The 15,917-nt window shown below is 40.3% G+C and overlaps 1 protein-coding gene across 43 annotated transcripts in view; it reads right to left on the bottom strand.

The window, feature by feature from the left end:
* rims2a (regulating synaptic membrane exocytosis 2a) overlaps positions 1 to 15,917 on the bottom strand; it is a 153,636-nt gene that overhangs the window by 116,146 nt on the left and 21,573 nt on the right. For 32 of the 43 annotated variants that reach the window (XM_051956843.1, XM_051956845.1, XM_051956852.1 and 29 more), the window contains exons 3-6: positions 11,320 to 11,352; positions 10,334 to 10,426; positions 4,157 to 4,367; positions 3,501 to 3,512 (exon numbers count right to left, since the gene is read on the bottom strand). In XM_051956843.1, coding sequence (XP_051812803.1) covers positions 3,501 to 3,512; positions 4,157 to 4,367; positions 10,334 to 10,426; positions 11,320 to 11,352 — 349 coding nt within the window. The remainder of the gene's footprint in view (positions 1 to 3,500; positions 3,513 to 4,156; positions 4,368 to 10,333; positions 10,427 to 11,319; positions 11,353 to 15,917) is intronic. The other 11 variants (XM_022204397.2, XM_022204455.2, XM_022204483.2 and 8 more) reach the window with 3 other exon arrangements.

Genomic DNA, 15,917 nt, shown 5'->3' with positions numbered 1-15,917 from the left:
CCAAGTTAACAAATTAGAATCTGAAAAGTGGCCTTTTCCCCCTTAAGAAAACATACGTCCACCATCTTTCCCATAAGACAGCATTTTACCTAGTATCAGGGAAAATACAACCAACAATGTAGCTAGAGCACACAGTAAAAGTCCATGTACATCCAATTTTTAAAATGCAGTGTTGTTCATCTTTCTGCAAACAGAAAATCTAAAATAAAGTGAAGGAAAATACCTACTTAGCTATATTTTAATCTCTGCTGTACAGATATGAATGCCTTCCATCACTCTGAAGAGTTGAAAATAACATCTTCTGTGATCCATAGCATGATCTTTCAACACTTTTACTAAACTTTATTTCTAGAAAGACACTGTAACATTACATGCTTGTCACTACATACAGCAATATAGAGCACCAGTTAGGGATATGGCATTTAAAACACATGTTAAAAATGATTAATTTATCATTTTAAAAGTCATAAATACAGAAAATGTGGAAAACACTGTTATGCAGGTTACAGTCCATATAACCAACGATTCCAGTGGTGTAATATAGAGACAAAATTATTATTTTTAAAGAAACTATGTTGTGCATTTCAAAACCTGAAAAAAATTCTTGTAGTCCTTTCCTCTCTATTTCATAGCAGAAATTTTGAGGGGCCAAGAAGCACATGTAATGTCTTCAAGAGTTGCTTTAATCACAAATGACTTCCTCCCCAGAGACTGTTGATTCCTCAGGCCCTTTTGAAGCCACATCAGAGGAAATGGTGGGGAGCTCCACCGCTACAAGCAGAAATTCTGAAGACTTCACAACACTGACACACAGTTTATCTATATCAAAGGCATTTTATATCTTCACCCCCAAAAAGTCACTCTGCACTTTGAGCTCTGAGTATCTGCTGTAGAGGCTAAGCCGCCTGGCACAATCAATGAGCAGTGATTCTTATCAATGCAGATATTTTTATCAGTGTTTTCCTATCTATTATTCATCCTGTTGTGATAAGATACAATGAAGAATGTGACTACACTAAGCGAGTCATAGATTCAGTTAAACAGGGTTATTGCGTGGAGCCCTCCACCTTTCCAGGCTTGAATTCCTTTACCAGCTGTTTAACTCTCAGTCCCTCTACACTATATCATATTCCAGTGTACTATAGCTCTGCTAGCTGTCCCAGACATAGAGACTCGTAAATATTCAATGGCGTTTCACAGAACAAGATCTCTCTCGCCACTGCTGTCACCATCTGTGAGAGAGGGAAAGAGTAGACGGATGGAAAAAGGGCAGATTTCACCACCACCACCTCTTTCACTGACACACAAGCTTTCACACAAGATGGTTGGGCGCACCAAAATGTGTCCCTTTGTTCGTAGGGGAGTAATCAAAGCTTCTGTCCATCTGCAACTACAAGCATGATCACACAAAACAAACAGCAATTAAAAATCACCACAGTCCTGCTGGACTGATGTGTATACTGTACCACTAATATAACTCACAACCAAAGCCCTGTGTGGTCTTCTGCACTGGCTAATAATGGACATTTCACATAAAACAACCTGACCAACCCCAAAATGCCACTTTTTACATGCAAATACCCTTATGACCTCTGCTGCTCATTTCTATGCAGGCTTTCTGTCCCTCTGACTGACCCTGTCATCTGAACTTCTGCATCCTGCCACAAATGCTTACTCTGCTCCCCTGCTGTAGACAAGCATATGTATAAGCAATTTCTTGGATTTTCAACACATTTTGAAAGGCATATCCACAGAAAGATTTCAAATATGGCAGCATTGTCAAGCACTGAGATAGTGGAAGTGCAGCTCAAGGAGCCGCCCTCTGCACTGGGATCAAATGTTTGCACCTGCGTCTCCATCTCATGTTTGCAGCAATACGTTATTTAATTCATTCTGGAGCAACACCACATTAACATCAGTGCCCATTGTCTGTACAGAGAGGTGACCTTGAGTGCCAAGAGGCCAGGGCATCACCAGGTAAATAGCAGGCATTGGATCAGAGGCACATCCCATAGCCTATCTGCCAATGCCCTGACTGTCCATCGCCAGCCGGCTGCCACTGTTATTACTCAACACCATCTGTACAACAGAGTAACTGATCTCCCAGCTATTATCTACCAGGGAACAATGGAAGCCCGTGCAACTGGGGTCTTGGCATTGAAGGGAGTAGCAGGATGGAGGTCTGTCAGAGTGTTTCTGCTGTTCTATTGTTTGAATCAAAGCCACTGGTATGTGTCGTGCCCTGAAGCCTGCAGACTGTTACTTAGAGAGTAAACACAGGCAGGTTAGAGCTAAGGAAACTATGGGAAATGTACGTTTTACATTGGCACTGACTGTAATATAGTCCCTGTGTATTCATCTAGCAGCCTTTGTGATGCTATATTTGTTTAGTTAGTTACAGTTAAAGATTATCCCCCAGGGGACTCAATACAGCAATCAGTCATTATAGCTTTTCCATCCTGACCTATGTTATTCTATGCTACAGCACATGTAAGGCAACATGTTAGCATTGAAGTGGGATCATTTGAATTAAGTAGGGAAGTTCATATTGCTCACAGTGACCAAGTTAACAAGGTGACCTCTTTTATTTAGTAAAAAATTATATAATTACACAACGGAATAATAATAATCATTTGCCATCTATGTGTCAAAGCCAGGTGCAATTCCACCTTTTGCTTAAAATGCTCCTCCAGTATTTCAGTACTACACCTGCATAAAGTCTATGAAACCATAGGATAAATTGATCTTTTTTTAAAAAAAAGATCAAACCAGTGTGGTAAGAGGCTAGCTCCAAAAAATCAGGAGGCTACAATGTCCACAACGCACAAGTCTGAGTAGCACTTTCCACTGCAAAAAAACTCAACTTCACGTGGAAAATCTGTGGAATTTTCCTCTAACAGGGCTGCCATGCTGTCTTCTTACTGTGTGGTTGGCAGCTTGCTTCTCAGCCCCCCTTTACATACTAAAGTGTCCTTTGGCTAAATACTGAGCCCTTAGTTTCTCCTCATGACAAGTGAGCACCTCATATGGCAGCTCTGCTGCCACTGGTGTGTGAACAGACGAATGTGAAACACTGTAAAGCGCTTTGAGCGCCACCAAAGCAGAAAAGTGCTATGCAAGTGCAGACCATGTACTATGTACAGCAATATTCTTTGGGCTTTGTTTGAACCTCAGTCCTTCTGGTATCAATCCTATCTCTCTTCCACCTTTTGATACTTATTGTATCTCTTGCTGAAAAGTGCTAAATTCAAAATACTTTTATTCCTTGTGAAAACAGCAATGTCAATAATAATTTCATATATTTTGAATTACTTAGTTTATTCAGTTAGATCTAAGCATACCACAGTAGACTCACAGATGAGACTAATCGGGACTTTTCTTGTTTGTTTCACGTCATTCTTGGCTGCTGTATGTGTATTTATGCATATATGCACAGCATTTTATGAAAAATGCTTGTGTTCAGACACAGTCCCAAAAAACGCAGAAAAGAGTTTGCTAACCACTTTGTCCTCCTGTTGCAATTCCATGAGAGCAGGAATGCAGCAGAAAGAAAGAAACAGATAGGTATATAGGGAAAGAGGGAAAGAGTAGAAAAGATAAGAGAGAGAGATTGTGGCATTAGTAGGTCCTGGTGTCACATACTTCAACAGCAAAGAATTGGATGGCATCAAATAGCAACACTCAAGATCATGATTCAAATTTAAGCAGTCTGACAGCTTTAGCTGGGGAGGATTATACATAGGTTAGTTGTGCACAGGAGTGTCATATCATAGAAAAGCAGCCATCAGGTTCCTATATGGGAAAAGAGAAGGAGGAACAGTTCCCTCCAGTGGTGAAATAGAACAACTGTAAGTTACAGTAAACATGAATAGGAAATCTGCAGCTGTGAATCAACACATCAAAGAGAACAGAACTGAAACAAAGGCATGCAGAGACTCTCTGACAGGAGTAGATGTTGATAATCTGAAAAACATTAGTTGCTATTAAAGACAGCGTTGGCTCCATTCCCAGATTATGATCTCACTGCAATGTTTCATAACCTTGGATTTCAAATAGTATTGTAGGGAGACATTTACTTGAGGGTGGGGCATCAGCGTGTGTTTGAGAGTGTGTGTCCTTATAAATGGATAGCACCGAGGATAGAAGCTAGCGTTACCTTATTTGACCGCAGAGACACTCGTCCTCCGCACCGAGCACAGAATTTCGTTTGGCAATATGAACAGAGGTGGCCACAGCCATCTGCAAACTTGGTTTTGTGGCATATCCCGCAGGTCGGGGCTTCACTCTTCTGGTCCTGGGCCTTGTTAGTCTCCTCCCCCATCTTCTTAACCTGGTCCTTATACGATTCAAACTGCTGGTGCAACTTCCTGCAGGAATGAGAAGGGCAGACGTTACAAAAGGTAGGTTTGGTGACCTGTAAAAAAGGAAGCTTAGTGTATAATTTAGTTATTTGCATAGGGACGTGTATACAGCATGAACCAATAGCATGGCTTTTATAATTTAAGCTAATCTGCAATGCCCATCCCCAGTTGGCCTTTATAATACACATACACCAGAATAACATGGCATAACCATAATTTATTCAAAAAGTTCTGTTTTACTACAAACGTTTAAATGAAACAACAACACACAAATTATGTATTAAATTGGGGTAATCAGTCTTAAAAGAGAGAGAGAAAGAGAGAGAGAGAGAGAATACATTATACATTATAGTACTTATTTATCTGTTATAGTCTAACCGGTAGACAAATGCATATTTATGGCAGCATGCGGTAATCATTTTTGTACATGAAAATGATCCTTATTGCCTAAATCACAGCTTCAGTCCTTTTCTCAAAATCAAACTTGCCCAGTAAGTTTCTGCTATCAGCTCACTAAGTGATATAACCTCAGATGTGTGCAGTGTGTTAGAGTTTGAAAGGAAAAGCAGACACCATGACCTCAGAAGCTTCAAAGCTGAGCTCCTCCTTTGATACGGCACCTCTTCTAAAACACAGGGGGGTGGGTATCAGATTTGCTTTGCAAGTTTAAGAACATCACTTAATTCCACTTTCTCAGGTTCCCCTGCGTTTAATGAATCATTTGCACCTGTGTTTCTATATCAGGACAGTCGTAAGGCGAGACCGCGAATGCCCCAGAGCCATACTGTTCTCACACATTATCAATACGCAGTTATTGTTGCTCTGTTGAATCACCTACAGGTAATCATTGGTAGTCACACACAGTAGAGTCCACCTTCCAGCAAGCCTTTGTCAGTGTCGTATTTATTGTGTTCCTGTTAGTGCCCTATAGATGGCCTCCTACTGATACACTACACCTGATCTTATACAGTAGCCCCTTAACTCCTAACAAGTCCTGAGAGGCTACTAAAAAAAACAGCATGGACTCTTCGCATGCATTTTGTATGACACATGTCAATTGAGCGTCTCCTTGGAAACTAAACACTGGGCTGACTTCATAATATGGCGATTAGAATTGGTTTCGCCCCACATATCCCCTGCAACATTCATTAGCACTTGTGAATTATTGAGCAGTGCTATCCTTTTACCACATACAGCTCTGCATTTGAGATAAACGTGCTTCCTTTACCCACAACCAGACCTTTAGAGTCTAAAATGTAACCGCCGCACACCACCTGACGACCGCCTGTGTGTGTGTGGTTGCGTGTGCGAGTCTCTGTGCCATCTGAACATTAGATAGAGTGCCATTGGCGTGCCCCTTGTTGTACCCACTGAGGGATTAAAGGGCTAATTGTGTCACAGCCTTTGTGTGTTTACCAAGCAGAGATTAGTATGTAGCCTTGTTTAACAGATCCAACCAAATCTCATTTACTGACAGAGGGGCCTGATAACAGACTGATGAAGAATATGATACAAGAGGTAAAGCCACTGTCTCACAGGATCAAGTAAATAAGACTACAAACAATCATGTTTTATTCTCACTTAATCTCTTCTAACACTCAAACGTTTACAGATGCACACGCTGGATCCTGACCCACTGCATGGGCTGAGGACCGCTGCTCTACTGACGGACAAGGTCACTGAGAAGAGCTGTGGAAGATAACCAACGATGGCTGCTCCTATCCTCTGTACAGGAGGGGACAAATAGAGGTTTAAAGACCACTTTCAAATTTAAAATGTCTTGATTCTGAAGCTGCACACTGAGACAAACAGCAAAGAGCAAGACTGGACAAGTAAATGGTAGTATACAGCAAGTTACCAAATAAAGCGTGACGAAATAAAGACAGAGCTTGTTGTGGCAGCAGGCAGCTGATGAGCATTTGCTTATTCTGTCAAACACGGTCAAATGTAGGTGACACTGCTGACGAGTAATCATACGCTGCTCATTGTCCCGTCCCATGCGAGCGTATCGGAGCTCTCTTACCTCTGGGCCACACCACAGCAGCTACACACAGCCAGTAACACGAGCCTGCCTCTTGGATATATGACAGACTCAACATATCGACAGCAAGGCTCAACTACAAGCTGTCTACAAGCGTTGGGGTTCTGTTTCTGCCATAAACTAAACAGAGTTTTTACCTCCCGGTAAACTTTTATATGGAGTATTATCACAGAAAGGCTTTTATGTCTGTATATAGCAGCATCCTTTTACATGGACTACTGTTTTTTTGCATTTAATCATATATAATTGTCTACTTCATGAACAATAGCATTGCATGAAATAAGTTATTTGGAACAAAGGAATTCAACATTGAGGGAACAAACCCACAGTCTCACATTTTAGCATCTTACAAAGTTGTTACGGCTAACGCATTAGCAAACAATCCTCCACTTCCTCATACAGCAGACAGAGCAACGTAACCATTCCTGCAGAGATGCTTTTTTTTGACCACCTGAAAAATTCTGTGGCTAATATTAATTTTTCTCCCTGCTTTAGTTTGGTTTCCACAACTTTTTACAAAAATGTTTTTAGCATGTTAGCTGCTCCATTGCGCAAGCTTGCTGCTAGCTTTGATTAGCTTCTGTTGAGTGTAAGGCTCAGTTGGTTTATAAGATTTTTTTAATGTAAAATTAGCTTACTGTTATTGTTGGAAATTACGATTTGAGAGCATTAACACTGAATTAAATAGAGTAGTATGCTTTTGTCAGCTTTAAAATCAGTGCAATGGAGCTAAAACAGACCAATTTAAAGTACAGCTGCATGGTTGAAAAGTCATCCTCTGTGGTTTTATCAGGAAGCATTTCATTAGACATAGTAACATGAAAATATAAAGTAACTAGATATGTATTCAGAATAAATTAAAACTCCAAGATACTCAGTTCTACCTATTCCACCATATGTCTTCAAAGTAGCTCTCTTTTCTTAAAAAAAAAAGAATATCACACCTGCTTTAATTTGTCACAGTAGTCTAAGCACAGGTGTTGCTGAAATAATTAACGATGGTTCAGTTTTAGTTATGTCATGTAGTTATCACACACAACACCACTGCAATGCACTGTAGCCATTATTAGGCCCTTTTTGCAACATACTCTTTAATATGCCATGACTGGAAAAGCACACATGCCATGAATATTACTAATAATAGTCGCATGTGGGTGCATGTCAGGGCCGTGGTATTAGTTTAGCTGTCCCGTGTGCTGCATGGGTTACTGGGACAATGAACATCTATTATAAGCATTATAATTAACACCTGTGACTACACTGATCATAAAGCCCTTTTCAGACATTTCATACATAACATAGCTGACTTCATCGGTCCTATCACAGGTGAGACATTTGTAATTTAATGGAGACTGGACGGCACACCAAGTGATGTGTAAAACATAATAATGCAATTGTAAACAAAAGACTACACTACCTTTCAAAAGTTTGGGTTCACTTATAAATGTCCTTATTTTTTAAATACAAACTGTCTTTTTGAATGAAGATAACAATAATATGAATGATTAATCCAGTAAATGACTATTGTAGCTGGAAACACCTGATGTTTAATGGAATATCTCCATAGAGGTACAGAGGAACATTTCCAGCAACCATCACTCCTGTGTTCTAATGCTACATTGTGTTAGCTAATGGTGTTGAAAGGCTCACTGATGATTAGAAAACAGTTGTGCAGTTATGCTAGCTCATGGATAAAAGTGGGAGTTTTCATGGAAAATGTCAGATTGTCTGGGTGACCCTAAACCTTTGAACAGTAGTGTATATCTAAACTAGCAGCAATCTGTTCGAACTGCCCAATTAACTTAAAGCCAAGTTTGTTTCATCATTTTATTAATGGTCAAAATTACGTCTATGTATGATGACCATCTGTCTAATACTTTTCTAACAGCAAAAAATAAAAAAATGGAGCTCAAATGTTCTAACTGCGCCTTATGGACTGACTGTGTGTGTGTGTGTGTGTGTGTGTGTGTGTGTGTGTGTGTGTGTGTGTGTGTGTGTGTGTGTGTGTGTGTGTGTGTGTGTGTGTGTGTGTGTACTTGTTTCTGCTATACAGGTGGGGACTTTGACCTGACTATTTGCTATAAAGGTGGGGACTTGTCTTACGGTGGGGACCTAAAATGAGGTCCCCACGGGTGGCAACACCGTTTTCTTGGCCATATTGTTGTTAATAAAAAATGTAAAAGTGCAAAAACGTTTGTTTAGGGTTAGGCATTGATTTGGTGATGGTTAAGGTTAGGGTTAGGGTATGGGTTAGGAGTTAGATATGAATGGGAGTCAATGGTAAGTCCCCACCGGTATAGAAAAACAAACGTGTGTGTGTGTGTGTGTGTGACAGCCCACCTGTCTGCTATAAGGAAAAAGCTGCTCACAGTGTGACTTGCTGTTAGATCCTGACCTGGAATGATCCTGTCTCCATGTCTGGGATTATGCATAATCGTGCAGCTATCTTGCTTTGGAGATGCTCACATGGATGTTGCTGCTATTTGAAGCTGCAGGTATTTATTAGGCTCCGAGGAAAAACTTATAGAAACAGCTGGAAGCAGCAAATTGAACTTTAAGTCCTGGTAACTTTTTGTAAAAAAAAAAAAAAAAAAAAAACAGGATTACATTAATTATTTGTGAGCATCATTATTCTGATTTGTTACAATCTTTGTCTTCATTGCAGAGTGAAGTTATAATTTTATGGGCATTTCAGTTTGTAGCCTAATAGATGTAAAAATGGTAGGGCAAAGTGAATGAGAAATGTGTTGGGATATTAGCACCAAACCATCTGTGATGTTTGCTGAAATTTGGAACGTCCTTCCCTAAATCATTTCACACAGCTCAAAGTACGATCGCTTGTGCCTATCCATTATTGTGATGGTATGCTTCCAGTGTTGCAAAGTCCACTTATTATTAGCGACTCTGGGCTTGGTTTTCTGTAAAGTCACTTACAAATCTCATCAGTCATGGGTTGCGAGTTTTTGGGTTTGTTTCCTAAAATGTAGTTGCTTATTTACTGTTGTTTATGCATAATGCATATGTATTTTTTATTTTAATCAGAGTTTTAAAATGTAAGTTATTTAAAGTTTTCTTTTTGACTGCGTTTACTGCAAACAAAAATAAATGTATATATTTAAACTGTTACCAAGAGGCCTCTCATTGACACAATGTGGCGGTTCAGCTGTTGGGTTTTTTGGAGGGCTTATTTCCATAGAGCTGGTTGTTTGTTTCTATCACAAGATCTGGTAACACTGTATGCTGCTCAGACTTGTGCCATGCTGAAAGTGATACGCAAAATTTTGAGGGCCGACCCAGTAATATTACTGATTCAACTTTTAAAGAAAGGCAGCTCAATTAGACATGAAGCCAACATTTTTTTTAATGCTGTCAGATTGACGGAAAGTATTGCACATTTGAAAGGGATTTCAATTTCACTCTAGTGTTTTGAGCTTCACAACTTTAACCATTATAATTTTTGTTATATCTCACTGGTCTTTGTTGGTCCAACCAAGCCTCTGGCAAACATGAGGCTTGGTTGCTAGCTACTGTGAGACTAGATCACTGTTCTGCTAGTTTATTACTCTTTTCCTGCCTTCAAATGAATCATGGTATTAAACCTGCACTACTACACTGACTTTAAGCTAACCAGATAAAGGCATCCTTGTCATTAAATAAGCTCTGAAAAGTGGTGCTCAGTGAAACCTATTGCTGAGTTTCTGGTATTTGTTCCACTCCAAAAGTGTTATCAATAAGTCATTCACAACGGTAAAAATCCCTTGTGACATACCTCTACCACAGCACCACTATCTTTCGGGCTTGAATAAACACACTGAGAAATTGTATAACACACTCTAATAGGAACTAGGGTCAAACGTCCAGCTGCTTGGGTCACCACTATGTGTTTGTGCCTGCTGGGAGGAGATCAGAAGGCGTCTGTACTATTACTTACGCGTCTGGCTCTGGCTCCTTGTCATTTTGGGACTTTTGCTGGGGCTGAAGAACGTTATTTACCAGCTCAGTGATCCCACTAAAGGGAAACCACCTGTTCAAATAAGCAAAGTGTAACTGGAACATCGCAATGAGTCATCATGGGAGAAAACAATCTGTTCTGAAAAGGGTTTTTTGAAGGAAGCGGGTCAGTTTCTAGGTAGTGAACAATAGCAGGGACATTCACTAGAACCAGAGGAGAGAGAGAGGAGAGAGCCGGGACACGGGCAGAGCAGCGATTAGTAGAACACTGACAACCAGACACAGTGTCAGAAATACAGAGGGAAAGATAGACGAAGAAAGAAAGATAATACAGACAGACGTGAAGTCGAGGGAAGGACAGAAAAAGCAGGTAAGCTCCACAGCCAATGGAGATGAGAGCTGCATTAAATGCTCAGCTGAGGGTAACAGAAGTGTCACTTATTCTGGGTTGTAGGTGCAGTAGGGGTCAAGTTGTCTGACTGGTCAGCCCGACAGGTAGATTTGATCAGAAATGAAGCTACAGGACAGTAGAGCAAGACAGGCGCATCTAATCCACACTTAGAGTTGAAGTACGAGGCTGCACAAGCCAATCAGAAGGCAGATGACACACTGGATGAAGATGGGCAGCCAGGTAGAGACCAGGGACAAGGGGAAGGGTTTGAGGGGCCTGGCTCTAAAAAGCTGGTAGAAAGGAAAAGCTGCTGTCATTGATGTCATGGAAGTCAGCTGTTTAGCGTCCAGCACAGAGTTCAACAATCTTGCCAATGTTCTCTGATTCAAAAGTTTAAAAACAAATACATCACAGTGCAGTCATCAAGCCGTCACAGTGGATTTTCCATGACATTAATGACATTTCTTTCAATTAACTCCCAGACAAAGAGGAGAAAGCCACATGAAGCACACAGCATCGACTGACAGGAAGAAGTGTCAAAGCCTAGAGCACTCTGGGTAATGCAGTTTACTTACTGTGCCGGCTGAGGCTTTGGTTCTTCTTTGATCCTAAAACATAAAAAATAAAAAGGTGTGCACACCTCAGTGCATACAAAACACAAAGCGATGAGGAAAATAATCTAAAGGTAACAAAAAACTAATAAAATGATGTGACTAAAGATGCATACGTATAACATACAACACAACTATATAAAATGAACAATATTCAAAATATTATAGATGGTTTTTGAATGAAAATAACACTGTAATGATGACAATGGTAGTGAGGCAAACAAACAAAATAACAGTGAGAGTAACTTTAAAGATGGCATAATGTACATAAATAAGTGATCTGGATCCACTTTAAATTAAAAATGACTGCTTCATGTGAGTAACGCCCTCTTTCATATCGTTCTCCTGTGCACAAACACGACTTTTCATGGAACTTTGACTTTTCTAAGGTATATCCATAATTGATAGTGACCCCACCACCGCCGCCAGCTCACTAGCTCCCAGATGCAGAAAAAAACATCAACACAGGTTCAAAGCAACTAGCAAGCAGAACAGTCCAGCTGGGTGACATTTGAGCACAGCCTTAAGCTGTACACTGAGCAGCACCAGAGAGGGAAGCTGAACGCAGTAACTCATTATGTGTAAACTTCAGCTACACCGACCTGAACAACGGATGCTCAAATCTGAATGACTGACAGGAAGGTCACCTCAAGGCTGACCTCAAGTCTTATCTAGCCACAGAATTTATTTGGTCGTGCTCTTTACATTGAAAAATGTAATCTCTACCACCTTTAAAGGAGTACTCCACCACTTTCAAACACAAAGATCAATCTACTAATGTAATATTATCTGTGGCTCTAAAGGCACACTGTTAAATCTAAGTAAATAACTCTGATGACAAATTTATGAAAGAACATCTGCATCACAGCTTGGGTGCATACAGCTTGAAAGATGGGGATATTTACCAAGCAGGCTCTAGTGAAATGTTAACTGGTAGCATTGCAGGAAATGAAGACACATTTTGGGGTCATAAAGTCAGGACATGTTGGCCTCTGCTTCTTTGCTTTCAACAATTCTTCTCTGTCACAACTTCTCAGACCTTGCTGAAGCACAACTTTACCAGCAACTAGTCCGTTCCAGAGACAATTCCCAGCTGCTACAGTGGATAGATCCTGCAGCAGACATTCTTCACTGGAACTAGTTTATACAAAAGATATAGTTGCTGATATATAGGCAGCTGACATTCAGGCTGCACAACGTATTGTTTTAGCATCAACATCACAATGTGTGCATGTGTAACAGTCACATTGCATGAAGTATAAAGTGAAGTAAGGCAAAGTAACTCAAATATATTATCTCTGCTGCATACAAGAAGTAAACTCATGCAGTTCTTATTTTCCATGTCTAATGTACAGAAGAAATCTCTCTAAAAGAACATCATTTAGCCTGAATTAAGGGTCCGTGGATACACTCAGTTTTTATTTTTTTACTTATTCACAAGACAGAACAACATGGGTTTTTTTTAGCATGCAGGCTGTGCAATAGAGAAACACTAAAAGGAAGATTTGGGGGCAAAAAGAAACACAACTTGTAAGGAAAATTTTCAGTGACAGAAAAGATGATGGTGACCAAAAACAGGTATTTTGTCAGCAGCTTCTTGCAGTTGTTGCCACGACACAGGACCACCTGACTAGTTTGCTGGGCCATTTAAATCAGCATCACAGATCTCTGGTTTGAATGTCATCCAAAACAAAAAGCTATTTCGGATGCTTTTGCCAGTTTTACACAGGTTACGAGCAGCTTTTTCAAAATCATTTTTTTATTTCCTATGCAGATCAATTTCTCTAGAAAATCATTTTAATTATTTTAGAATTATTCATTCTTTCCTAAGAGAGTAATTAAAGTTAGAAGTCTTGTTTTTCTGTTTGTTTTTTTATATCACACTACATATCGCGGAAAAACAAAATATCTTAACGTCAGATTTTATTAATATTGGTCAGCCCTATGTAAAAGCATGTTCAGTGGATATTAAAGAGTAACTAGGAAACTTTGTTTCACTGCTGTAAGCACCACCAATAAAAGTAAATACACCTGTAGAGCTTGTGTTAGCAGTAGTCTACATACTAAAATGATCTTTTCCAAATAAATATATCTTCCTGTTGTAAAAACAGTCCACTATCTGCTATATTCTTTGTGACTTGGGACAAAATGTCATGACTTTTTCTTGCAACATATCACATACAAATCCCTTTTAATGACCATACTAGCTCAGAAACACAACAAAAGCAGGTGCTATCGAAGTTTTACAGCTGACAGAAGCAACATCAGAATACACACACACTCCCTAATTTACACTTTCCTCATGCAGAATGATCTTTGGAGGCTGAAATAGCTGTACCCAGAAAAACAAAAGCAGCAGTAAAACACAGAGAGAGAACCACCACATGACTGTCTTGCATCTGTACACCATCTAACACTGAGGCTGCCAGGTTCTGTCTGCTGGTTTAGGAGCAAAAAACATTTTAAGCAAAACAAGCTGCCACCGAGAATCACACACCAGAACTTCACACACCTGATCACCACTTATGCAAATCACACAGTCATTTTGATATAGCGGTGTGAAATAAAATGTGTTAATTGGATTTTGTCTAATTCTGTCCAGACACAGCAACATTAGCTAACATCACTGAATATCAGTGGGCTGGAGGTTTTGATTAATACATTCGTCAACACCAGTATTCAAACTATGCTCTGGGACTGCAATCATTGATTATTTTCATTATTAGTTAATCTTTTTTTTTTCAGTTAATCAACCTAATATTATGTTAAATAGTGAAAGAGCCCAGCATACCAGAGCCCAAGGTGACACGCTCACAATGCCAGTTTTGCCCTGAAATGTTAACCTTACAGTGAGATAAAACTGTTTTCAGGCGAGGTACAGTAATTCTAAAACTCTTCATTAAAACACACAGTAGCCCCCTTAAAAAACAGCTACATCTAACTCACATCCAGTGGCGGTTAATAGGAGCCGAGTAACAAAGAATTAATTTGCCAAATTCATCAGAAAATAAATAACTATATTCCATTGTAAAACCCCGGCACGACCATTTCAACTCCCAAACAAACACTGAGGAAAAGCAGTTCACACACACAGCATCAGAATACAGCAGTGAAGCCTCCCAACAGTCTACTTTAGCAAAGAGGAAGAGCACAGCAGAGCAAGAAATCTGTCTGTCTGATCTGTGTCAGATGGGTGAGAGAACACACGAGAGAAGATATAGTCCTGTGTACCCATCAGTCTCGCTGCTCTGTTTTCCGATGAGCCAGTCCATATTTATCCTCTCGCTGTGTTCTCCCGATGACCTGCAGCGCCGTTCTTTATTGATCCCATCAGACCCGTCTCTGTGGTCGCATTACAAGCCTCATATTTATCTGATCGAGCCTGCTGCCTGCTGCCTGCTGCCTGCTGCCTGGACGGCTGCCGGACAGAGTGTGTGTGTGTGTGTGTGTGTGTGTACTTGTTTCTGCTATCTCAGTGGGGACTCGTGTCACGGTGGGGACCAAAAATGAGGTCCCCATGGGGGGGAAACAGTGTTTTCTTGGCCATGTTGTTGTTACTGAAAAAAGTAAAGTGCAAAAAAGTTTCTTTAGGGTTAGGCATTGTTTTGGTGATGGTTAAGGTTAGGGTTGGGTTAGGGTTAGGGTAAAGGTTAGGGGTTAGATATGAATGGGAGTCAATGGTAAGTCCACACGGGAATAGCAGAACCAGACATGTGTGTGTGTGTGTGTGTGTGTGTGTGTGTGTGTGTGTGTGTGTGTGTGTGTGTGTGTGTGTGTGTGTGTGTGTGTGTGTGTGTGTGTGTGTGTGTGTGTGAGTGCACTGTGTATTATTTGACATGGAGCAGCAAAATGAGTGAGTGTAAAATGTCACAAGTGACGTATTCAGTGTCCTGGCTGCTGAGGAGGCCTGCAGGGCAGATACAGTCTCTGCTTTCCACCTATTTAACCTGCACTCTGCCTCCCATGAACCCCCCTATCGCACACAGAAGAAAGAACACACGCCGGTACAGAGTTAAAAACAGGTTTCTGTGGAATTTTGTCTCTTTTTGTGGCGGTTTCAGTGCCAGTGTGTCTCACGCTGCTCTTATTTTGCTCTGTATTTTAGTTTCCACCTTCTTTGCATCAGTGGCTTTGAGTTGAGGTCTGATGATGATTGATGCTACACTGCTCTCTAGTGGACAGATGTGCTGTTTAAGCGCCAAAGAGTGAGATTCCTGGAGGTTTATAGGCAAACGTACAACCAGCTATTTTTTAGGCCATTCTGATTTAAGTTTTGTGCAGATGTGTAGTACTTTCTGAAAGCCAGCAGCAACAGACAGAAAAAGAGGGTAAAGGAGGGACTAAATGAATGAAAACAGATTCATATTTTTGATGTTAGCGTAGTTTAACCACAACTATGTTGGATCCCATTCAAGACATTTGCAAATGAAATAAAAAGCAGCTGCTAGGGATGCTCAGCAGTCTAAAAGACTAGAACAAATCAGATGAGGACGCATGAGTTTATAACTACTAAGGCTGAAATAATTAAATGACAATCAATCAGTCAATCAACTATGAGGGAC

This window comes from Acanthochromis polyacanthus, chromosome 12 (genome assembly GCF_021347895.1).
Source record: "Acanthochromis polyacanthus isolate Apoly-LR-REF ecotype Palm Island chromosome 12, KAUST_Apoly_ChrSc, whole genome shotgun sequence".
In the NCBI taxonomy this organism is placed as follows: Eukaryota; Metazoa; Chordata; class Actinopteri; family Pomacentridae; genus Acanthochromis; species Acanthochromis polyacanthus.
This window is presented reverse-complemented; position numbering and strand designations above follow the sequence as displayed.